The 27,061-nt window shown below is 40.6% G+C and overlaps 1 protein-coding gene across 1 annotated transcript; it reads right to left on the reverse strand.

The window, feature by feature from the left end:
- Positions 1-260: 260 nt before the first annotated feature.
- On the reverse strand, positions 261-12,047 carry LOC121581513 (cysteine-rich secretory protein LCCL domain-containing 1-like). The gene is made up of 15 exons (XM_041897009.2): positions 11,834-12,047; positions 11,011-11,331; positions 9,217-9,335; positions 8,769-8,901; positions 8,554-8,669; positions 8,290-8,390; positions 8,019-8,183; positions 7,833-7,893; positions 3,766-3,832; positions 2,256-2,386; positions 1,995-2,038; positions 1,843-1,915; positions 1,631-1,700; positions 1,405-1,538; positions 261-1,154 (listed from the first exon to the last, which is right to left on the reverse strand). The coding sequence occupies exons 2-15, from the start codon at positions 11,266-11,268 to the stop codon at positions 1,103-1,105; spliced, it is 1,524 nt and encodes a 507-aa protein (XP_041752943.2). The 5' UTR covers positions 11,269-11,331; positions 11,834-12,047; the 3' UTR covers positions 261-1,102.
- Positions 12,048-27,061: the final 15,014 nt, after the last annotated feature.

Consider the following 27,061-nt stretch of genomic DNA (forward strand, 5'->3'; position numbering starts at 1 on the left):
CCTGCTTATAACCGACCGGGATTGGAGGCTTCCATATTTCCTGCTTATAACCAACCGGGATTTCGGGAAAACCTGGGAATGTATTGAAATTTTGCAACCCTAAACATGTGTAATAGTTGTATAATGTATATATTTATACCATGGCATTGTTGAATACTCCTTCCTGATTGGCTTGAAGGGCATTCTAGAGCGTAGAAATATGAAAAGCTTTATTACTGAATACCCCCAGGATTAGTAATGACTTACAAACAAATGTGAGCCTTACAAACAAATGTTGGATCCAGGACTGCAAGACAGTACCCTCTTGGCCATCCAGACAGAATAGCAGTATTATCCAGTACATTGATCGTGATAGGACAAAACTTTTCTAACAACGTGAGGTAGTGCTTTATAAACTACATACCATACTGTATTATGAACAGCAGCAATCAATGGAGTACTGATATTTAAGGTTTTCTTGAAACATATAATGGCGATACTGTATGTTCAGCAAAAATACATGATATGAATGCTCTAACTTTTTCAGAATTTACCATTGATAACAATGATTTATTCATAAATGTAAATAAATAATGCATATTTCGGCTGTCTCACCCTTTTCGGTTCATGCTATGACATTTTCTGACACACTCCTGGCCAGCCAGGCTTGAACTGTAGACATCTTTGAATAAAGGCTATACAATTTTGTATCATGAAATACAACGCCTCAAAATGTATAAAATACTTACAAAAATATGCATACAAAATGAAAACAATACATTTGAAATATCATAGAATTAAAACATTTACCATGCATGCACATTCTATATTTTTCTGTTCTGATACAAATATCTATGAGAGATAGCTTTTTTTTTTTTTTTTTACATTAAACTTATTTACAACATGTTATGTTATATACATCTAATAAGCAGGCTTAAAGATATGCATTTGAACAGTGTATCTTTATATAAGTTGTGATCAGAGTGAAGTGAACAGCCTTGAGAAGCTGAGGTGCAGCTTAGCAAGAAAAGGAAACCATAAGCAATGTAATTACTGTCCGTGAAATGACTGGGTGTTAAATGACAAGTGCTCTTTTTCATTGCCAGTGTCCTTGCAATGTGAATTAAATGACTGCAAATACTCTGAATGCTTTGCCACTTGAGGGATTCTGTAGGCTGGAGGGAGAATGAACACTTGTGTTAGTTTGGATTCAGCTAAGAACAGTTTACACAGTCAAGCCAAGGTATATGACACTGATACTAGCCTATATCTCCATACTGTATCAGCAAAGGGAAGGAGTTTTTTCTGACCACAATAGCCGACCAGGAAAAACTCCTGGTCCCTAGCCATTATGCATCCAAAAGCATTTGGAACAAAGTCAAAACCCCACAATTGGCCTGTATTTCCCTTATCCACATCCCTTACCTTTCTGAAGAGATTCCGTTCTGATAGCTACCACTATACTGTCTCCTCTTGTCCACGGGTTGCACATCCAGGTAGCCTCCTGAGTCATTCTGAATTACACCAGCATGGATGGCTGCTCGACATATACTGGATTTCTAGAAAAAAAAGGTAGATTAGCATAGCACAAAGGTCAGTTCTATGAGAGAAATAAAATCTTGTATAGAAGGCCATTGTCAGCCAGACTTACATCCGAATAATATTGCGTTCCAATGACTCTGGCACGGGTCTCATGCAGACAATTGCGGGGGCAATACAACCTGGTGAAGGAAAATAGCTATGAAACACAGTAGTCTATAACTATCCAAACCAATCAACTTTACAGAAGAAGAGTATCACGTTTGGTTTATTAGATCTCCTCAATTTAAGGTAAGGTTTGTCCCTTGTATGATCTTTCTTTACCTTGGACAGTGCTGTGCAGGTTTTTTGTAGGGACAGAACCATGCAACAGTGGTCTCACACGATACTGCCTTTACTGATAAGCAAAGATGCCACAATGTCATTCAAACAATACATGCATTATTGAGACAAAGGTGAAACTAGATCAGACATACCTGGTACAGAGAATACTTTGAAAGCATTTGCACTCCTGTTCATCCTGTAAATTTGAATAATTTGGTGTGAAACATGTGACTTGTTGCTTTAGCTTTATTATAAACAAACATAATAGAGTGAAGTTGCATCCCAAATGGCATCATATTCCCTATAAAGTGCAATTATTTTGACCTGAGCCCTATGGGCACTGGTCAAAAGTAGTGCACTACATAGGGAATTGGGTGCCATTTGGGACAAAGCTGTGTAAAATGTTAACTCACCCAAGAGACCGAATTCCATTTTTGTATGACTTTGTGAAATGTGGTTTTCTTCCTTGTCTTGTAACGTCCAGCCAGCCTCCATCATTGTCTATTAATCCAGCATGTAAACCAGCTCCACAAACACTTGATTGCTGAAAAATGAAACATGTTTCACTACTCTTTACATGCTATGAAAGTGACATGGCATTTTCCAGGAAGTATACTCTAAAAATGAGGGGTTCAACAAGGGTTCTTCTAAGATCAAAGTTATTCGAAGAACCTTAGGGTTCTTGGCACTGAAAATCACCCCCAAAGGGTTCTTCCAAGAACCCCATCGGAGGTGGGGTTAATCGAGGAACCTCCTTAGTTGGTGGGGGTTCTTGCAGGAACCTAACTGCCCAACTGAAACATTTGGATTTGAAAGGACAGCAGGTGTAGGCACTTAACTGATTTATTTTTATTTTTAGATCTCCTCAATTTAAGGTAAGGTTTGTCCCTTGTATGATCTAAATTTATATTGTTTTATGATGATACCATCTATCTTTTCGTATTTGTGTAAATCTTTCTAAAACAGAAAATGGGCACAATTCAATGGATATCAATCAACAAAGAGGTAAGAATATGTATGCTATAAAAAATATGTTGAAGGCTAGCTGTTTTGGGTGCAGATGAATGAACTGCTCACTTTTGTGTCTGTGTCTGCAGGTATACAGACGAGGAGGCATACAAAGATATGTCAATTGGTATTGCTATGTTATGCAGATCACATGTTCTAACCTCCCCCCTTACCTCTTCAATGAAAATCCCATAGGCCTCTACATTATGGACAAGGTATGTGTATGAAAATCATTATCAAAACAGTTTTTTTCATTCACATTTACCACAAAAACCAAGGTATGAATACTGTTGTGTGCATGTTTTGTTAAACATCTGTATAATTACTAGTTCAAAAATGAACCCCAAAAGGTTCTTCAAAAGGTTCTTTGAGGATCCATTAAAAGGGGTTATTTGAAGAACCCTTTAAAAGGGTTCTTCGAAGAACTTATAGGGGTTCCCCCACAGTTTCAATTCGAAGAACCGCTAAAGGATCCTCCAGGAACCTTTACTTTTTAGAGTGTAGCCTTGTAGTTTTCGAACTTTTGTAGGCTTTTTGAATGGTCATCAATGGGCAAAAATGTAGCCCAATGGTCTTCAGCACAAAAACGTCATAAAAGGCATCTGGCACAAGTAAATTCATCTACAAACACAAATATAATTTTAGACACATCTTAAAATTACAGTGTTTTCACAAATGATATGAACCCATTCAAAAGTTAGGGGACAGGACCCAGATGTATGACGTAGGATGACGTCACTTGCATAGTGTATAGAGGGCATGTTTTGGCTTTCCCTAATTATTTGAATTCGATAATAAGAATACATCAATAAAATGACTGAAGTTGTATCGTTATTTTATATCTAGTATCACACAACTCATGCAGTTGGAATACATTTAAAAAAATAATAGATAAAAAGTGTTTTCTGTTTGTACCATATCATAATACGCAGTCCCTATGACTTTTCCTGGGCTGGACAAGCATCCAGGAGGACACTCGTACCTGTAGGAAGAAATAACAGTTCAAACTCAGTTTTGACCCATTCACAGAATGAGTGAGAATGGGTAAAGTAGCGTAATTTGAAAATTAAAAGGTAATCTATGGCAATCTATAGTAACTTTGGTAATTTATAGTTGAATAACAAAACAAAAAATGTATTCATAAAGTTCCTTTTTTATATCTGTATCCATATTGTCCATGAGTTTCTAGTGGATAGACCATATGGTTCAAGATAAAATAGCCTAATTAATGAAACAAAAATCTAATCAACAATGGCATTATTTTCAATTAACTCTACAAATCAAATGTTATTTGTCACATGCTTCGTAAACAACAGGTATAGACTAACAGTGAAATGCTTACTTATGGGTCCTTTTTCAAAAATGCAGAGTTAAAGATAAAAATAAAACGAGGAATAAATACACAGTGAATAATGAATAACAATGACTAGTAAAAATAACATGGCTACAGTGAGGGAAAAAAGTATTTGATCCCCTGCTGATTTTGTACGTTTGCCCACTGAAAAAAAAACGATCAGTCTATAATTTTAATGGTAGGTTTATTTGAACAGTGAGAGACAGAATAACAACAAAACAATCCAGAAAAACGCATGTCAAAAATGTTATAAATTGATTTGCATTTTAATGAGGGAAATAAGTATTTGATCCCCTCTCAATCAGAAAGATTTCTGGCTCCCAGGTGTCTTTTATACAGGTAACGAGCTGAGATTAGGAGCACACTCTTAAAGGGAGTGCTTCTAATCTCAGCTTGTTACCTGTATAAAAGACACCTGTCCACAGAAGCAATCAATCTATCAGATTCCAAACTCTCCACCATGGCCAAGACCAAAGAGCTCTCCAAGGATGTCAGGGACAAGATTGTAGACCTACACAAGGCTGGAATGGGCTACAAGACCATCGCTAAGCAGCTTGGTGAGAAGGTGACAACAGTTGGTGCGATTATTCGCAAATGGAAGAAACACAAAAGAACTGTCAATCTCCCTCGGCCTGGGGCTCCATGCAAGATTTCACCTCGTGGAGTTGCAATGATCATGAGAACGGTGAGGAATCAGCCAGAACTACACGGGAGGATCTTGTCAATAATCTCAAGGCAGCTGGGACCATAGTCACCAAGAAAACAATTGGTAACACACTACGCCGTGAAGGACTGAAATCGTGCAGCGCCCGCAAGGTCACCCTGCTCAAGAAAGCACATATACAGGACCGTCTGAAGTTTGCCAATGAACATCTGAATGATTCAGAGGAGAACTAGGTGAAAGTGTTGTGGTCAGATGAGACAAAAATCGAGCTCTTTGGCATCAACTCAACTCACGTGTTTGGAGCAGGAGGAATGCTGCCTAAGACCCCAAGAACACCATCCCCACCGTCAAACATGGAGGTGGAAACATTATGCTTTGGGGGTGTTTTTCTGCTAAGGGGACAGGACAACTTCACCGTATCAAAGGGACGATGGACGGGGCCATGTACCGTCAAATCTTGGGTGAGAACTCCTTCCCTCAGCCAGGGCATTGAAAATGGGTCGTGGATGGGTATTCCAGCATGACAATGACCCAAAACACACGGCCAAGGCAACAAAGGAGTGGCTCAAGAAGAAGCACATTAAGGTCCTGGAGTGGCCTAGCCAGTCTCCAGACCTTAATCCCATAGAAAATCTGTGGAGGGAGCTGAAGGTTCGAGTTGCCAAACGTCAGCCTCGAAACCTTAATGACTTGGAGAAGATCTGCAAAGAGGAGTGGAACAAAATCCCTCCTGAGATGTGTGCAAACCTGGTGGCCAACTACAAGAAACGTCTGACCTCTGTGATTGCCAACAAAGGTTTTGCCACCAAGTACTAAGTCATGTTTTGCAGAGGGGTCAAATACTTATTTCCCTCATTAAAATGCAAATCAATTTATAAAATTTGTGACATGCGTTTTTCTGGATTTTGTTGTTGTTATTCTGTCTCTCACTGTTCAAATAAACCTACCATTAAAAGTATAGACTGATCATGTCTTTGTCAGTGGGCAAACGTACAAAATCAGCAGGGGATCAAATACTTTTTTCCCTCACTGTATATACAGGTACTATATACAGGTACTGAGTAACAGTTCTGAGTCGATGTGCAGGGGTACGAGGTAATTGAGGTAGCTATGTACATATAGGTAGGATTAAAGTGACTAGGCAACAGGATAGATAAGACAGTAGCAGCAGCGGGTAGCCATTTGACTAGCTATTTAGCAGTCTTATGGCTTGGTGGTAGAAGCTGTTCAGGGTCCTATTGGTTCCAGACTTGGTGCACTGGTACCACTTGCCATGCGGTAGCAGAGAGAACAATCTATGGCTTGGGTGGCTGGAGTCTTTGACATTTTTTTGGGCCTTCCTCTGACACTGCCTGGTATAGAGGTCCTGGATGGCAGTGAGCTCGGCCGCAGTGATGTACTGGGCCATACTCACCACCCTCTGTAGCACCTTGCGGTTGGGTGCCTTATATTTGAGATTATTCAGTTCCCACATATGCTGAGCACTTGTTGGCTGCTTTTCCTTCACTCTGTCGTCCGACTCATCCCAAACCATCTCAATTGGGTTGAGGTCAGGGGATTGTGGAGGCCAGGTCATCTGATGCTACACTCCATCACTCTCCTTCTTGGTAAAATAGCCCTTACACAGCCTGGAGGTGTGTTGGGTCATTGTCCTGTTGAAAAACAAATGATAGTCCCACTAAGCCCAAACCAGATGGGATGGCATATCGCTGCAGAATGCTGTGGTAGCCATGCTGGTAAAGTGTGCCTTGAATTCTAAATAAATCACAGACAGTGTCACCAGCAAAGCACCCCCATACCATAACACCTCCTCCTCCATGCTTTACGGTGGGAACTACACATTCGGAGAACATCCGTTCACCCACACCGTGTCTCACAAAGACACGGCGGTTGGAACCAAACATCTCCAATTTAGACTCCAGACCAAAGGACACATTTCCACCAGTCTAATGTCCATTGCTTGTGTTTCTTCGCCCAAGCAGGTCTCTTCTTATTATTGGTGTCCTTTAATAGTGGTTTCTTTGCATCAATTCGACCATGAAGGCCTGATTAACACAGTCCCCTCTGAACAGTTGATATTGAGATGTGTCTGTGACTTGAACTCTGTGAAGCATTTCTTTGGGCTGCAATTTCTGAGGCTGGTAACTCTAATGAAGTTATCCTCTGCAGCAGAGGTAACTCTGGGTCTTCCATTCCTGTGGCGGTCCTCATGAGAGCCAGTTTCATCATAGTGCTTGATGGTTTTTGCGACTGCACTAGAAGAAACTTTCAAAGTTCTTGAAATGTTCCGTATTGACTGGCCTTCATGTCTTAAAGTAATGATGGACTGTCATTTCTCTTTGCTTATTTGAGCTGTTCTTGCCATAATATTGACTTGGTCTTTTACCAAATAGGGCTATCTTCTGTATACCCCCCTACCTTGTCACAACACAACTGATTGGCTCGAACGCATTAAGAAGGAAAACATTTCCACAAATTAACTTATAAGATGACACACCTGTTAATTTAAATTTATTCCAGGTGACTACCTCATGAAGCTGGTTTAGAGAATGCAGAGAGTGTGCAAAGCTGTCATCAAGGCAAAGGGTGGCTATTTGAAGAACCTCAAATATAAGATATATTTTGATTTGTTTAACACTTTTTTGGGTACTACATTATTCCATATGTGTTATTTCATATTTTGATGTCTTCACTATTATTATACAGTGTAGAAAATAGTAAAAATAAAGAAAAACCCTTGAATGTGTGACCAGTCAAACTTTTGACTGGTAGTTTAGGTATTCCTTTTATCCGGGTGAGGCCAGTGTGGAGTGCAATAGAGATGGCGTCATCTGTGGATCTGTTGGGACCCCTAACTATAAACTTTTTTCACAACTGCCACCAGTTTCGCACCAAAACATTGACAACCCCCCTTGCAACCCTAGGTAAGTGACAACATCCACTTTAGGAACAACTTAGACCTACCTATTACAAGTGGTTGCTTTACAACGATCACGCAGCTTTGTCTCACAGTCCATCTGTTGACCTTTGAAAATAAGAAAACCAATTTCACTTAGACCTTCTGGCAATGATACCAAATATAGACTTTTATGCTACTGTATATTGATATTGTGTTTTAGAAACAGTGTAAAATTAGTGATAAATACTTACACATTTGCACTGTGCTGACCACCTCATTCCTCTCTATGTTGTCATTGGGTGATGGTATTGGGGGTTGCTGTCCCGACTTTGGCTCTTGGGCCCTCGGCTCTGGCTGCGGCTCGATGTAGTTTGTCTCCTCTAGTTCAGGGGCAGGACGTCTCTGTACTCCGTTCTCTGAAGAAGAACAAGTGTCACATCACATGTAATATACTGTTTGCAAAACAAAATGCATAAAAGCAACCAATTTGTTTTGAACAACTTTCTTCTGAAAGCAGCCGACCTGTATAGCAGAGATTGTCCCTACAGCCTCCACCGTAGCTGGGCGGACAGGCAGAGCACGGGCGGCCATGTTTGTATGGGGCATGCCCCCACCAGTTTCCCCTGCACACAAATGACATCATAAAACACGCTGAACCTTTTGACCCAATCCCTCCCAGTTCCCATACACTACATAATTTACAGCAGTTGAAAATAAGAATCAGAACTTAATGATTTTTTTGGGGAAACAAACATAAGAACCATTAAAAAAAACGTTCAAACTTACGGCGGTGAGTAGTTGCAAACCAAGTACACAGCTTTAGTCCAAATCATGCCCCACACATTCATGTTGTAACACACATTGATAGCACATCCAATATGGCTGCTTGTTGCCCAAACCATCTGCAAAGACAAACAAAGTAGCTACCTTCAGTTAGTGGTCCTCTCAGACTTCTCTGGCCTTAAATAAGGTGTTGTGATATTGTTATAGGAAACTCTTACCTGTGTGTAGTGAGTGCAGACAGGACCAGAACATCTCAAGGGGCAGTGTGGGTTACACTCCTGTGGATAGGGATAGCTGTAGTCTCTCACTTCATCATACCAGGCCTGGACGTGAAATGTTGGTGGTCGGTCTCTGAGGAAAGTGGAAACTAAACAATTTAACTAACTAGGCCAGGGTTTCCCAAACTCGGTCCTGGGGCCTCCCAGGGTTTCACATTTTGTTTTTTGCACCCATGGGAAGCCCCGGGACCGAGTTTGGGAAACCCTAAACTAGACACAACCCATGGCAATATACAGTATCAGTATTCTCTGTACAGTCTAATCACACATTGGTTGCCTCATGAGTTATATGACCCCGCAACATGTTAGGAAATGGACATACAGTATTACTGTATAATGACATAATGCATATAATCAAACTGGTCATCTCTCCTTATACTATACAGACCTTCCCCAGTGGGCACCCAGGTTTTGTCCAATCTGAGTTAGCATGTGTTGTGGTCCATGCTCCCACAGGCAGGTGTGTGCCCAGTGCTCAGCACTCCTCTCCAGCTCCGTATCCCAAACCTTTGAAATGCCAAAGTCAGAGTTATTCTGATAAGATAAACATATATCTGCATGCACATCAGATTGGTGCTAGTGCTACTGAGACTCTTAATACTGCTTATATTAGTGTTACTCTTGAAAGCCCAAACTCTTGATAAACAACAATTGTAAATGCTAATTCTAACATTCTTCACAGAAAGTCTTGGGGGCCTTGATGACATTTTTAGTATTACTGGTCTCCTTGCATCAACTGTCCACAGGGCACAGACGTCAATTCAATGTCTATTCTACGTTGGTTCAACGTGGAAACAACGTTGATTCTACCAGTGTGTGCCCAGTGGGTCTGCACTAAAGTGCAACAACCTACATGATACAGATCTTAACAGGTCAATTGAAGTTAAAAACTATAATCTATTTGTGCACCACTTGTTTCTGACAAAGAACTACGTAGATATTACTTGAGGAATGTTTCAGCCAAGCTGTAGTAAAATTGTCCATTAGAAGAATAGGTGTAGTGTGCTGTTGTTCTGCTGTTTAACTGCACTAACACCCATCAAGGTTAATAGAAAAATTTGCCATTCGGCTGCCCTGTACAGTCCTAATGTATTCCATGTGTAGAACATTACATTAGTGATATCTGCATTCTGCACTGCTCAGGGTTAATGCAATGGGCTTGAGGCCAATTGACATGTTTGAGCGCAATGGACATACTGTAGGCCTGCAACAATATAATACTGTATATGCCATTTACCAGACACTTTTATCTAAAGCGACTTACAGTCATGCGTTCATACATTTTACATATGGGTGGTCCTGGGAATCGAACTGACAACCCTGGCAGTGCAAGCGCCATGCTTTACCATCTGAGCCACACAGGACCACAGTGTATCCACACAGGATACAAATCTCCATTTATGCATGGGAAATCGTCCAAATTATCCAAATGATGTTGGATATTTACATTAAGACATCAAAATGATGTCCTCTAAAAGGCAATGTTTTGTGTAACATTAAATTTACAGTTAACCCCACCCATCTGCGTATAGTACTATACATTGCTTCCAGGAATCCTTCGCAGAAAACTGTATTTGAACAACCATACTTCAAAGGATGATGCTCAACTGTTAATCAATACAGATCCATCTTTGTTGCCAAATGAAATGCAAACATAAAGACTCATATTTGAAGATGTGAGTTGAAATGGTTGAGGCAGAGTGCACGATAACAGTGGAGGTGAGAGCTGGCCGGTGTCCAAGGCATTGGGCAGAGCTTGAGGTTTGGCAGGGGCAGTAACACACTGGCTTTATTGCTTGGCTGTCGGTCAGGCTTGTTTTTAGGTTTTGATCTATTTGAGCACTATGTGCTCCCAGAGGTTGGTTTGAAACCTCTGAGTTGGCGCTGACTTTGCAGATGTGCTCTGCTGAACCCCATGGATGGTTGAATGGGTTTGAAAATGTTCCAGATTCTCAAGCCTAGATGTCTTGAGTCTTTGAGAAAGTATCACACATTAGCTAAGATGAAGTATCAGTGCAAAATAAGTAACTAACACTTGCTTCAATCTGTAGTACTGTACAATGTCCTTCTACCTTCTCCAGTATGGGCAAGTCATATTCCAATTGCCTACAGTTCATCTTAGAATGACCTAAATATAACAAAAATGTGTGATGCAGACACAGTAGGTCCTGGTTTAGCTTACCATATACTCCATATTTGAAGCTTGAGGATAAACTTGACCTCTCAGCTTGTTGTGCAAATCGAGTATGAGGTGCATATCACCCTCAGTGATGGCTCTCTTCCCTCGCTGTTTGGACACCCACCACTCGTCATCTTTGTTCATATAGTTCTCCAGTATCGCCTCCAGGTGAGTAGAGTTAGGGATAACCATAGAAAGTACTGTTTGGACAAAGAATAGCAGCCCAAACCCTCGCATCCAGTCCTCAGTTACACACTTCATGATGATGATCAGCCTCTCAAGCCTCTGTGATTCACTCCAATACAAAAATCTGTATTCTGTTGGCTAAACAAGAGAAACAATTAAATACAATAGCTATGATGGTTGGTCAAGCATTCAGAGATCTTTATTCTTGTATACTATTTGTTATTGATTAAGAAATTCACTTGAATGCAAGTACTGATTAATTATCACATCTTTGGCACATGGATATTATACATTAGAATTAGAACTGTAATACTGTACATATATATTTGGTGTATTTTAGGTTTATGACAGTAGGTAAATTGCATTGTTCATACAATTTCTCACAAGGAAAATATGTATGTTTTTGCCAAGCACATGCAATATTTAATGACCATACATATTGCATGTGAAATTATTTCACAGGCTGACAAGGCAAGGCGTCAGCTCTGATCCTGTTATAGTCTAGTAAACCCGATCTACCATATTAGCGTTGATACATTGTGGGAGGCAACAAGTCTGCCTAGACAGGCTAATCCTGTTATAATACAAAACAGTATTTCCGTTATCCCAATGACGAATATAACATTTACAAATGATTTACCTTTTACCAAACACTGTTGTTCAATCTGGTCAACTATGCCCAGGAAACAATGCCCAGCTCCAAAAGTTTTATTGCAGCAGAATGCTCAACGAAAGCTACTCTTCTAACAGGACATCTCTCATAACAGGAGCCGAAACTTTCGTAATAAATACATTTGCCCCGGTAATTTATCGTACATCCACCAAGGAATCAAGATAGTTAACTGTATAATCATTCAAATACGAGCGCTCCCTGCATTTATATGCCAAATTTGGAATTAGCGATGCGTAACGCGGCAGACCACGCCTCCTCCACAGTGTTTCCAGGTTGAACTATTTAAAGACTCCGGTTCTGATTCCAGCCATCCCACACAATGTGACTGCAAGGTATACTTTGGGCAATAAGAGCCCACTCATATGTAAATTCAGTATTTCTTTACAATAGTATTTCTGTATTTTATGTTTGTTCGTAAGATGTGATTTTGTTCAACTATCACATTTACTGTGAGTTTAATTCAGTCTATTTGGCTGAATTATCTATTTCCAACCCCCCGAACATCGCTGTCCATGTTCTTACAAGCCTCACTAGCATTGTGCCTGCATCCATGACACTAAGAGAAGTTGTGCGCTGTCCTCCTATAGTCCTACTCCCTGCCATTTTATTCAGCACAACCCCACTGAGCTCTGCAGATCAAATCAACGGTGTTCAAAACCATCAAAACTGATAAGGCTTTTTCCACTTCAGTCAGCATCAACCCAAGTTCCAGACACAAGCTCTTTTCCTCAGGTGGGTATATGAGTATTTTCACAGGAGAAAGGCTGGCATCCTCTGGGTAGAGGGCATGCTGTGCTCCCTGTGTTATGAGTGCATTCCTGGGCATCAGATTCTCAGCACCTTAAATCCTGCCTTCCTACTAAGACTTCTACAGGAATCAACCCACATGACCAAGAAATGTCAACTCAGCTGGAAATTAAGTCAGTGCCCAGCTAAGAGAGGTAACAAGTTGCTGTACAGTGCCACGGCTGCTTCCAGGTGACTGCATTGATGGAGTAACTTGTACAAGCAAATACATTTTGGGTGACTGAGTACCTTTGCCAATTTAAAGTTGCCTACAAGGGAATTGGAATCGCATTGATAGTCCTCTTCAGTGATTTATAGCAGAAAGGCAGACACTCCCATGCTAGGGTTCAATTAGGTTCTAGCACTGCAAGACTCCAAGTCAGTGGGGAACCAGACAGGTCCAAGATAATTGGCTTATGGCTGGGCCTATACAAATGATCTGTGATGATGTTGACCAGGGACATCATTTTTCATCATATTTAGCAGTGTACAGAACATTTCAGCAGGTAGTCGACATTGTGTCTAAGGAACTTTTTCCTATGTTGTTTTCCCTATTATTCCTCTCATTCCTTGTCTTTATAAGACGTACTTACATTCTTCACATAGGGACCTAGTTGAATATTCACAAAGGAATATTCCACTGCAGGCTGAGTTTACTTTGTCAGGCTCGCCCTCTGGTGTTTTTTTCCCCTCACTACTGCTAAAATCTCTGCTCATGCATTTGGACTTTCCAAACACTTTCTCTAGCAAGACATCAAGTTCATGATTCTTAAATACACTCAGTTACAGTATATACCAGTCTTTATTCTGTAACATTTGTAAAAGGCAATAGCAATTATATGGACACACAACAAAATGGAATTCAATGGTGTAAAAATATGTAGCATCCTGTAGGTAAAGTACATGTTATCAATGTTCTGGACAACCTTTCAGAAATATATACAAAAATATAGTAAATCTTTAATAAAACTATATTCATCACTGTTGACCATGCTACTGACATACACTACTGTGAGCTAGTCATTTGATCTAATACTCTTGTTATAATTATGAGGAAGTTTATTAACAGGTTACTCTTACCACTGCCTTATTGGAGGTATTTTTCTAGGTTTGACCTCTGTACCCAATAGTCGATCAAACGTCACCAACAAAAATAACATGATTGCTGATCAATACATTTGACCATTAATATGATGGTAAGACAGCAATACATTGTATGCTACAACATAATAATGTATGATACTCTCAAATTAACATATTCTCAAAACCAATTGTAACTGTATAAAAAGTACATTGTACATGTAAAGTATTTGAAAAAAATACATTTCACACTTGAAGCAATGTGAAATTATGATATATTACAATTCATTACAATTCATTACAACAGCAGATATGTACATACTAGTTTACTTGAACCAGTACATGTAGTTTGACGTTATAGCTGGGAAACATTGGTTTTTACTACAGGAGCCTCCGTAGCTTGGGGGACATGCTGAACATGGGATGCCAACTCTGTAGGGAGGTTCTCCTATCCAGTTCCCCCTGGAATATAAAGAGTAATACAATCGTTGTTATAGTTCAATGATGAAAAATATCTCAAATATCACACATATCCCTTTCCAATTTCAATTCATGGAGTTTTTCCCATATCACATATCTAAATCTGCATTGCTATACTTTATATTTTGTATACAAATAGCCGTGATACTTTCATGATGACATCAGTTTGTGAACACCTATAGATCTGTTCTCAACTGGTATGACAATGTGTTTCCGAAATGTAAATCAGAGAGGATATCAATCATTCAGCTGTGAGAAGTGGAGCTTGTTAAGGTATTAAGCAGGACTCACTTTGGGGAATAATTGCAGACCAGGTATGTTGTCTGTCTCCACAAGGCTCCCCAGACAACCATGTTATAACACGTTTGAACTGCACACCCAACTCTGTTCGTTGTAGCCCACACCATCTAAATAGCAATCAGAGACAGTCAAAGATGTAATTCGAAGATAAAAAATATTTTTTTGAAAAATAAGAAACTCCAGCACCCTGGTTATCTTGAATACTGCGCACACGATTGAATGCATCTCTTAGAAGCAATGTTTCGGTCAATAGACCTTCATCAGGGTCTTCGTCAGGATAAGGCTACCCCACAGATTCCCAAATCTGAAGCGCCTAGATGGCTACTGTACTTGTGTGTAATGTGTAGACATGGCTGCAGAGCATCTCATAGGACACCTGGGGTTGCAGTCACGAGGGTATAGAAACATATAATCATTGACTTCGTCATACGAAGGTTTGACCAGCTGCAGAATGGAGCGGTAACTGGAAAAAACACAACTCCAGGTGGAATAAAAAAATTTCAAAATAGTTTAACGTCCCTCTCCTTGTACTGTAATTTTTTTTAAAACTCAAGATAATGTTTACGACCACAAATAACAATAACTGTAGGGACCCTGTGTTCATAAACAGACCCAACTTTGCCACTTCAGCATGCTATTGTGGCATAGGCAATGCCACGCAGGGCTACAGGCCAGAAGGTTGAGGGTTCACAGACGAGCTCACTCTTCCTGTCTGTTTTATTACACTACAATCAGAGCCCGTCTGCAACAATGATCAGCTAGGGATAAATCAGATTTTCTAAATTTGTATGTTATATTTATAATTATATAAAATATATGCAACACATTTTCCACCAACAGGTTTCTGTGCCAATGCACCACACAACCAATAAGCAAAGTATACCGACTTCGGGCGCTTCAAATCATGGTTTGAGTTTTCAACACCACTATCAATGGAGTGATTACAGCAAATGTTTTGTATGCTGCTGCATAAATGATGTAATATGCCATGGAGATATGTATACTGTAGCTAAGAAAGTAATACAAAGTGTATGTTGTGTAGTATGAAAATGTATGCACTCACTAACTGTAAGTCGCTCTGGATAAGAGCGTCTGCTAAATGACTAAAATGTAAATGTAAATGTAGTAAGCTGTTTGTAGCCCATGTGGCTCACCCTAATAATTTGGTCCCTTTCCCCCTCATAACTTAGCCTACTGTTTTGATTTGGTGGTGTACATTTAGCCTATAGCCAGTTTTAGAGAAATGTCATCATATTGTAAGAATATTGTAAGCGCTTTCATTGTCTGCTTATATGCCCCCTTTATTTATTACATTTATCCCACGGTTCTGACTTGGTTTACAGGGAGAATACTGTAAGAACGGCCCATGTTCTGAATTCTGTCGCTGTACATTTCAAAAGTGCTGAACAAATAGTTATATTGACTACGTCCATCTCAGCTCGATCATTAATGTCTTAATCAAAATTACGGATTGCCTTTTATCCGCTCATCGTCCCCTTATGCCGTAGTTTGTACATCTCAATTGTCAGTAGAAACCACATTTGTTTAAGCTAGTCACCCATATCAGCTATGTTTTTAAAAAAAGGCAGTAAATAAGGCTGAATAAACTGTACCACTGACAGACAAGGCTCTCCTGATAGCCAAGTGTAGCGGTGGTAATGATTCACTCCATGGTGCTGAAAAGAAAGCTCTGCTGTTGGGACAGCTTTATGTAGGCCCTAACAGTTTGTGGGCACCGTTTGTCACCATTATAAGATTTCGATTTTAGTCATTTAGCAGACGCTCTTATCCAGAGCAATTTACAGTTAGTGAGTGCATACATTTTCATACTGGCCCACCGTGGGAGACGAACCCACAATCCTGACGTTGCAAGTGCCATGCTCTACCAACTGAGCTACAGGTGAGTATAATGCAACGAATTTATTGTTTAGTTTTGTGTTATGTAGTGGCTTAGCTGGCATGCATCTAAAAACAAATTGGGAGTTTGTCCCACCAAGATTGACATGCTAAAATCGCCACTGCAAACATCATTAAACTTTTTGGTGCTTTGTAACAGATGGTGGTCCTCTGTAGCTCAATTGGTAGAGCATAGCGCTTGTAACGCCAGGGTAGTGGGTTTGATCCCCGGGACCACCCATACGTAAAAATGTATGCACACATGACTGTAAGTCGCTTTGGATAAAAGCGTCTGCTAAATGGCATATTTTTATGATTCTTTCCACTCATCAAATGGCCTCTGCACAGTTTGGATGCTGGAATTATATTTTGGATGAACGTGCACAGGTAGCCTACAGGAGACTTTTGAAGTGGCCTAATCAGATTAAAACATTGTGACTGGTTGTGTTTATGCCACGTATAAAATGTAATACTTAAAAGTTAAATGACAAATATGTAGGCTATATTGAAGCGTTAGATTCTAGGTGAGCAAGGAAAATCCCCTCAGATCGGAGAGGAGGCAGAGCCGGTGTTAAGTTTTCCGTAATAACTTACTCAGTGCCTGTGTGGTCCAGTGCTTACAGCAACTGACCTCAGCACACATATGCCAGAGTCGGCATATATTCGAATCCCTCGGCATATATTGTCAATTTTTGACGCATTAATTCCCCGTAGTTAAAACAGAAACAACTCAAAGGTTAACAGTTTAGGCATTAACTCGATTAGGGTTATGGTTTAGGGAAGGCTTAAAACAACAAATAAAAACGACGCGCCTATGTATCATCAGTATTCATAGTATTCTTAGTGCTTGCTAGAATATTGTGAACTGCTATAGCGCAGTTGTCTAAGCAGCGCGCTCCAGCTCTGAGCCTCATGAGTTCGCAATATAGTGACCAGTCTGAGCTTACATTAGGCCCACAATTACATTACATTTATTTCAATGTTTTCTAGAAGTAAAACAAATAGTCTGATCATTTACACATCAAAGAAAAGTGTCTCAGCTCAACGAAATCGTCTTTGGATAGGCTCAAATGCAAAAACATCTTCACAGCTTTACGAAATGAAATATTATAGCCACACAATACAGGCTTTCAATCCACACCAAAGACCAGAACTATATTGACAAATTATACATAGCCTAACTATAAAACGTGGACGAGCATCCACACTGGAGGAAAGTTTATCGTTCGTCAGCAGGCCTACATCTGTCAATCAACTGATGGCCCAAATCAGCTCATCAACTCAGCTAGGTAAACACTGTAGCCTATTATCGGTTTTCCCACTTTTCATTATGTGACATTTGATAGGCTAACGGGTAGCCTACAGAATGTAGCCTATTGGAATATAATCAAATAACAAGGGGCCTATTGCAACCATCGATGGCACTAGATTATCGCCATCTGATGTCTCATTAAACCATCAATGCCTGCTAAATTCACCCGCACAGTTGATCTCAATTGCTACTGTTATTGGTCACCTCATTACCACTCCCTTAAAGCTGATGTTGGTGTTACCTTAGAACTGCTTGCAACCAAAGTCTTTCAAGATATGTTCGCCCTCTGGTTGGTATTGTAATCAGAACAATGTAGTTATTTTTGAACAGACTAAGGGCGATTTATCTATTTGACATGCATTCCGTACAATATAAATAAAGTATTTAATTGTTTACCACGGCAAATCTACTGTGGCAATATACCCAACACTTTGTATGAATGGGAATTAATGTTTGTGTAGCCTATTGTTATTTTATTTGTTTCCTATTTATGTTATCCAAAAGTGTCATTTTCTTACAAGATCAGGGGTAAAATATATTTGAAATGTGTCTCATAAATCAAGTCTATCGAGGAGATTGAGTTACTTGTGCCAGAAGGGCATGGGCCGGAATCAAACCCACACGGTAGACCTATATGTGCAGGGCCGTGCTGAAAGCAGCAGCCCTAACCGCTATGACCACCCCACACCAGGTTTGAACTCAATTTTGACCAAAGCATAAACTTGACACTTGTATATCGTAGCCTAGTGGAGACCAATATCTATCTTGTGTTATTAAGCTATATAAAACGACAGTTAATGTGTATGGCTGCATTTCAGATAAATGTTTGCGCATTTGAATGTTGCAGTAATTGGACCTAGGTTTAGCGTTTGAGTGAGCCAGATAAAAAAATATTTTGATAGCAAACCCTGATCCCAATGACTCAACTGCCCCAGCATGGACAGAAAGAAAACCCCTATTTTTCAGGGACTCACAAGGCTCATTTGAATTTCCTGATACAGCAGGAAAATACAGACACAAAAGAGTAATCAAGTTAAGACCCGACATCTGTATTCTAATGGTTTGAAAGCTCAACAAGCAAATGTGAAAGGTTTTATGATCTCTGGACAATGTGCTGGTTGATGCTCTGCAAAATGTGAGTGAACAGGTGCTGATGCTGTGGGAGGAGGACAGTGAGAATATTGTTTAGGAAAGCATGGATGGTTGGCTGCCACACACAAAGAACCAAACCTCAGCCAAAGCAAATCTGACCAGCTGGTGAAACACATCTACTGGAGCTCATATACACTATCTCGACTGTGTTGAAACAAGCAGGGTCCTGTTTTGCTGTTTGCTGTAGAGCAGGGGTGTAAAACTCATTCCATAGAGGGCCTAGTGTCTGTAGGTTTTTTTTTCTTCCTTTCAATTAAGCCGGAGACAACCTGGTGTGGGGAGTTCCTTACTAATTAGTGACCTTAATTCATCAATCAAGTACAAGGGAGAAGCGAAAACCTGAAGACACTAGGCCCTCCGTGGAATGAGTTTGACACCTGTGCTGTAGAATATCAAAATGCCCCTGACATTGTGACAGGTTAAAGGACATATTCATAGCCTGTTATACACTAAAAAGTATTAGTAAGTTCATGGTATGTAAGGATCTTAAAATATCTAAGGTTAAAAAGATCATGCATCCAGTACTAGTTCATAGAGATTGATAAAATTCATAAATGTGTTAAAATCCGTCAAGTGTAAAAGGGTAAATATTGTAAGAGGAATGTGTAAACGTTATATTGACTACTTTACTTTGTGGTGCCTAATTTAAGGGTAAAAGTGTTAATCTGTGATCTACTAAATGCTCTTAATCTATGAGCCTGAGATCGATTGCTCTGGTCTCCACCCAACTTTCTGGGGAAATCGCGGTCTTTTTTCCTCATTATACTAAAGTTTTCAGTGAGGAAACAACTGCATCACTCTCGTGATTATTTCTCCCCTTTTTCAGGGGCGTAACAACATCATAGTGAACCTGGTTGTTCATAGAAGAGCAGATGTTTGCATTTACTGACTGACGACCTTTTGGTAATTTCCTGTTTTCAATCACCTCAAGCACGAGGATGAAACAATAGCAGCTCTGATTATGGAAAAACAGAGAGGAGAATGAAATAATGAATCTCCTTTTGTAAGCTAGCTGACAACTGAAAAAAATAACTATCCACAGCCCCCTCCTCAAGTACAGTTCCAAAGCCTTTCTCCAAAATCTGTTACAGTTACAGTAAATGCAGCGGCGTCATGCCCATAGGGAGCACAGGGGCACGTGTACCCTTAGATTTGTCCTTGTTGGGCCACCACGAGCCAGAACAGCTTCAATGCACCTTGGCATAGATTGTACAAGTGTCTGGAACTCTATTGGTGGGATGCGAAACTATTCTTCCACAATAACTTTTGTTGATGGTGGTAGAAAATGCTGTCTCAAGCGCCGCTCCAGAATCTCCCATAAGTGTTCAATTGGGTTGAGATCTGGTGACTGAGACCGCCATGGCATATGGCTTACATAGTTTTCATGCTCATCAAACCAATCAGTGACCTGTGGATTGGGGCATTGTCATCCTATGGGGGCATAGCCATGGTAGCCAAAATAATATATAATTTCTATACATGACCCTAAGCATGATGGGATGTTAATTGCTTAATTAACTCAGGAACCACACCTGTGTGGAAGCACCTGCTTTCAATATACTTTGTATCCCTCATTTACTCACGTGTTTCCATTATTTGGGCATTTACTTGTATCTTAGCTGGCATGCCTGCTGACAAGGTTGATAGACTTTAGAAAAGCAAATGTACTCAATAAGACTCACATTCCTTTCAATCTTTTATCCAGATTTTAGCAGAGATGCAGAGAAGCATATTTCGTTTCTTTAAAAAAAGAACCACCAGTCAGGAGGATACAGACAGCTCAAGAGGTATGCTTAGATATGCAGAAAAATATACGTATTTTTTACATAGAATTAAGCATACTGTCTATGGCTCTATCATTTTTTCCTCAAACTTCTCGGACTAGCCCCCTTCCGGATCACCCCTCAGCCATCCTCACGTACTTTGTGCCCCTTCAGATTTTTGAGGTGCATGACCTCCCTGAGTACATGAAAGTATGTCTAAAATTCATTAGTGGTTCTGGAATCACTTATATGAGAATGACATGCACACCACTGTCCCATTTTGTCCCAGAGCCTCTCAACTTCACCTACAGTACAGTAGGTGATTTTGGAGAGACAGATATCCATATCGTCAACTTGGGAGTGTTGGAGAGTTTAACAAATGTTTAGCTCTTGTTCCCATGGTTTTGTGATACAGTAAATACAGTCAGAGTAATGTTTAAGTCAGAGTAACGTTTAAGCACTGCATTACATCCTATGCACACTTATAAGAATATACAGCTCCTGAAAAAATAACATTACTACATGTATGACAGCCATTCCATTCCAGTGTCTGTTGAATTCCAACACAGGCACACCTCATTCTACTGAATTAGGTACTGATTAGGTGATCACATGAACCAAATCTTATTTAACGAGGAAAAGTATAAAAACCACTGCTGTGGTCATCACTATCCTCTTGCAATAGGACCAGCTGGAAGGCAAAAACAGTGCTAATAGTACCTCAAAAAATAACTATTGACCATGCCAAAAGCGATGAAAATGAATGTTTTTGATTGAGGAAAAGAAGGGTTCAATTCTGGCTTTACTGGCAGAGGGATACAGTGAGCATCAGGTTGCTTCCATCCTTAAAATTTCAAAGACAGCGGTTCATAAGAACAAGGTCAAGCAGCAGACATTGAGAACAACAAAGCTACAGACCGGCAGAGGGCGAAAACGACTCTCTACTGACTGGGATGACCGCCAACTCATTCGAATGTCACTCAACAACCGTAGGATGACAACAAGTGACGTACAAAAAGAATGGCAAATGGCAGCTGGGGTGAAGTGCACGGCGAGGACGGTTCGAAACAGGCTCCTAGGGGCAGGGCTGAAGTTGTGCAAAGCTAGAAAAAAGCCCTTCATCAATGAGAAGCAAAGAAGAGCCAGGCTGAGGTTTGCAAAAGACCTTAAGGATTGGACCGTAGAGGACCGGAGTAAGGTTATCTTCTCTGATGAGTCCAATTTTCAGCTTTGCCCAACACCTGGTCGTCTAATGGTTAGACGGAGACCTGGAGAGGCCTACAAGCCACAGTGTCTCGCACCCACTGTGAAATTTGGTGGAGGATTGGTGATGATCTGGGGGTTCTTCAGCAAGGCTGGAATCGGGCAGATTTGTCAAGCCAAGTACAAGGTTGTCCTGGAAGAAAACGTGCTTCCTTTTGCTCTGACATTGTTCTCCAACTCTGAGGATTGGTTTTCCAGCAGGACAATGCGCCATGCCACACAGCCACGTCAATCAAGGTGTGGATGGAGGACTACCAGATCAAGACCCTGTCATGGCCAGCCCAATCTCCAGACCTGAACCCAATTGAAAACTTTTGGAATGTGATCAAGAGGAAGATGGATGGTCACAAGCCATCAAACAAAGCCGAGCTGCTTGAATTTATGCACCAGGAGTGGCATAAAGTTACTCAACATCAATGTGAAAGACTGGTGGAGAGCATGCCAAGATGCATGAAAGCTGTGATTGAAAATCAGGGTTATTCCACCAAATATTGATTTCTGAACTCTTCCTAAGTTAAAACATTACGATTGTGTTGTTTAAACATGAACTTATTTTCTTTGCATTATTCGAGGTCTGACAACACTGCATCTTTTTTGTTATTTTGACCAGTTGTCATTTTCTGCAAATAAATGCTCTAAATGACCAACAAAAAAAAAAAGGAATTTGGGAGAAATGTTGTCAGTAGTTTATAGAATAAAACAAAAATGTTATTTTTACCCAAACACATACCTATAAATTGTAAAACCAGAGAAACTGATAATTTTGCAGTGGTCTCTTAATTTTTTCCGTAGCTGTTTGTATTGCTTGTTTTATCACACAGTAGTTACTTTGGTTTGGGCTGAGCTGGACTGGGAATGCAGTTCTGTCCCAGCATAACCTCTGCATTGCTTTGTCAGTAAGGATTGTTGGCAGAGGATGCACTCATACACTTTCTATCAAGTAGGCAGTTTGAAGACCATACAGCTACAGTAGAAATTGCATTGCAATATGGGAGGAAAAAAATATATTTGTTGGTAGCTAACTTTACTCTAACATTATTATTCCATGCATGTAATTCCTGAGGTTTTACTGAATCCTTAGACTTTTTGGGGATAATTTGTCAAACACGGCTGACTTGTGTGACCAAATAGTTGACTGAAGATCGCATAACATCCTGCACACTCAGAAAACCATATGTGGGAATTCTAAAACCTTTTTAATTTGAGGAAATACTTTTGTCTAACAAGACTAATCACTGTTTCTGTGGCTTTAAAGTATAATTTAGAGGCATAAGAATCTGGCATCGCTTGGCTCTCCAAAATCAGCCTAAAAAGTCCATCAGTCTTTGGTAGGCGTTGGCATGTGTCACGGTTTCGGCCGAGGCTGCTCCTCCTCCTGGTTCGGGCAGGCTTCGGCGGTCGTCGTCCCCGGAGTACTAGCTGCCACCGATCTATGTTTCATGTTCGTTTGGTTTTGTCTTGATGTTGTACACCTGTGTCTTGTTAGTGTCCTATTTAGTTCTCGTTGTGTGTGTTTGTCTTTGTGTGTGATTGCTCTTCTGTTTTGTGTTGGAGCTACGTACTTCCCTCCAGTGTTTTGGAGAGGTTTTTCGCACATGTTAGTGCGCCGTTTGTTTGACGCCTGTGTGCGCCGTTATTTCGCCTTCGGGCTTATTGTGCTTATTTTCTACGTGAATATTGCACTAAAGTCTTTTGGACTGAGCTTCTGCGTCCTGCGCTTGATTCATGCACCACACCCACCTTCAGCACCCCTTGACAGCATGAAAAGAATGCCAACACTTATGGTTACAAAAACTCAATTTCCCTCAAAGAGAGCCAGCAGTAGCTTAGCCTTAGCTCTATTAGCTGATTGAAAATGATACATGTGAGTTGTGTAAATGCATCAGTAAGAGCAAATCACCTATTCCAGCTGTATCTATCCACTTCATACAGGGCATTTTGCATTTTGTGAATGACGTCATGGATTGAATAATATCCAGTTACAGGAAATACTATCCGCAGACTTTTTGTAACTGAACCATTGAAAAATCCAACAAAAACCATGTGTTAAATGATTACAGAAGTGAGTGCTACGGGGCGATAGTCATTTAGTTCAGTTGCCTCCTCTGTACATACAGCACTACACATGTTCTTCCAATATCAAGATCTCGGGCAATGACATAGGCATGAAATTAAAACATTCAAGCATAATGACACATTTGTAGTCTCAACTGCTTGGGGATTGTTATGAACATATTCTTAATCACTCCGATAAAGGCTTATACCAGCAGCGTTGCAGTTCTTGACACACTCAAACCGGTGAGCCTGGCACCTACAACCGTACCCTGTTCAAAGGTGCTTAAATATTTTGTCTTGCCCATTCACCCTCTGAATGGCACACATAAACAATCCATGTCTCAGTTGTCTCAAGGCTTAAAAATCCTTCTTTAACCTGTCTCCTCCCTTTCATCTACACTGATTGAAGAAGATTTAACAAGTGACATCAATAAGGGATCCTAGCTTTCACCTGGTCAGTCTATGTCATGGAAAGAGGAGGATTTCTTAATGTTTTGTATACTAAGTGTGTATATATACATATATGTCTTGTGTAACAGTTTTGCTTTCCATCCCTCTCCTCACCCCTAACTGGGCTTGAACAAGGGACCTTCTGCACACATCGACAACAGTCACCCTCGAAGCACCGTTACCCGTCGCTCCACAAAAGCCGCGGCCCTTGCAGAGCAAGGGAAACAACTACTTCAATGTCTCAGAGGGAGTGACGTCACCGATTGAAACGCTACTAGCGCGCAACGCTAACTAGCTAGCCATTTCACACCGGTTACACATGCTCAACAGTTTGCCATTTGTATCAAGAATGGTCCACCCCCAAAGGACATCCAGCCAGTTTGACACAACTGTGGGAAGCGTTGGAGTCAACATGGGCCAGCATCTCTATGGAACACTTTCGACGCCTTGTAGAGTCCATGCCCGACAAATTGAGGCTGTTCTGAGGTCAAAAGGGGGTGCAACGGAATATTAGGAAGGTGTTCCTAATGTTTTGTACAATCAATATATAGGCTTTTAAAGTCAGTGGCAGACTTGTATAGGAGAAGTTATGTGTGATAATAATCGGAATAATTAGAGAGATACAGAGTGGAGATTTAGTACCTGCTCAGTCCAATTTTACATTAAATCACACAAAAACCTACATAGTAATAATAACAGTGTGAAATGTTGACCTGGTATCAGCTGAAACTGACATGATGAGTGTCATATCTACTGCTGTACATATCATTCTAAGTATATATTTTTGTTGTATATAAGCATAGATTGGATTTGGATTAGTGATAAAGTGTGATTTGGGTTGGATTCTTTCTGACATTTGTCATTTCTAATTTCTTGTTTTTGATTATTATTTGGGTACTTACATTTTTGCTGCACTGCTAGGAACTAGTAACACAATAATTACTCTGCACCCGCTATAACATCTGCTAAACTTTCTGACAGTCACCTGCTTTGTCCGTCCAGTGCTCGAGTAGCCTACTCCGCTCCAGTATGGCACCCAGGTCTCACAGCCCACCAACACAACCAACTTGAGAAGATCCAACGACGTGCAGCCAAAATCATCATGGGCCCCACCTACACCTCCTACGACTCTGCATGCAATGACCTGGGCTTGCAGTCCTTGGAGTCCCGCCGCACCCACCTCTGCAGATCCTTTGCACAGAAGCTTGCAAAGTCCCAGGATTACAACAAATGGCTGCCTCAGACGAGAGGCCATGTCAGTGGCAGATCTGCTCGATCCAGCCACAAACTGAACCTTCCCCATACTCTGACTGACAGGTACTACAACAGTCCTGTGCCTTACTTTGTGAGACCACTTAATGCTGCTTAACCGTAATATTGTATACTACATCTGTCATGAACCCTGCATCCTGAGTCGGTTCCTGCCTGTGTTGCCATTTTTCTGCTCGGAATCTCCAGTTTCCTGAGGGTTCGTGAACGCTCCCGGCCTGGTTGCCGGGCGACGTTGCTAGGCGGGAGATCTCCCGATTAACCGCACCTGCATCTCATCAGCGGTCTGCACACCTGGTCCTGATCATCACCCTTCTTAAGCCCTGACCTGACATCCATTCCCTGCCGGATCGTTAGCAATGAACAGTATGTTTGTCAGTGTATCAGCCTTGGAGTTTCTAGCGTTAGTTTTGTTGTTTTGCACCTTGTTGGCTTGCGGTGTACTTACCTCCGTTTTGTTTCTATCTGCAGTCAATCTCCCGGAACCTTCACCCAACCCCTGCCTGGTTGTCGGCGGCTGCCGAGCCATTCTTGGATCTACCACTGCACCTCCACCAACTCATCTCCGCCGTCCGCTCTGTCCCCTGGATTATTCTACATCGTTTTTTTGAATCTGTTAAATAAATACTCACCTTCGTTTCAACTCACCTTGTCCTGGTCTGCTTCTGGGTTCTGGCTTAGTAAACCGTGACAACATCTCAGATTTTTATTTTTTTATTTGATTTACTTACTTACGTAGGCCTATGTACGCTGCAATTCAGCTTTTAACTGCAAATGTGTACAATTCCAAATTAACATTAAATATATAAACTGTGTATGCGACCAATAAACTTTGATTTGAATTGTCAGACAATTTATACTATAGGTGACACTCTTTATGCTGACGTAAGGAGTTAATTTCTATAGGTTCTTGGACCATTAATCCAACCATAAAGATAATAATAATAATAACATGGTTCTGAAACGAATTGCTTGACAAGCTCATATCAATTACACATAGTTTGTCGTTTTCTCATAATCGCTCAGCTGGTGTTATTTTTGGCAGCATGTCTTCACCTCCTGATGTAGAGCTGCACTCCTGTACTATATTCTGTAGGGGTCTGTAGACCCTACAAAGTAGTCTAGATTCAATTTTAGTGATGTAACTAAAGCCAACACCTTCACTGAAGAAAGTGAAGATGGTTTGTTTTGCTAAATGGACACCACAGTAAATGTTTTGATAATTCAATCAATTTGTATGTATATGACTAGAGTATTCTTCGTGATTTTTTACACGGAATAATATTATATCAAATATTATTGTTGTAATGTACAATACGGATTGGATCTGTAAATCTGGGGTCTCGTGCCATTTCACATGCTATTTCTTGTAGACAGTGGCATGGGAAA

This window comes from Coregonus clupeaformis, chromosome 14, assembly GCF_020615455.1.
Source record: "Coregonus clupeaformis isolate EN_2021a chromosome 14, ASM2061545v1, whole genome shotgun sequence".
Lineage (NCBI taxonomy): Eukaryota > Metazoa > Chordata > Actinopteri > Salmoniformes > Salmonidae > Coregonus > Coregonus clupeaformis.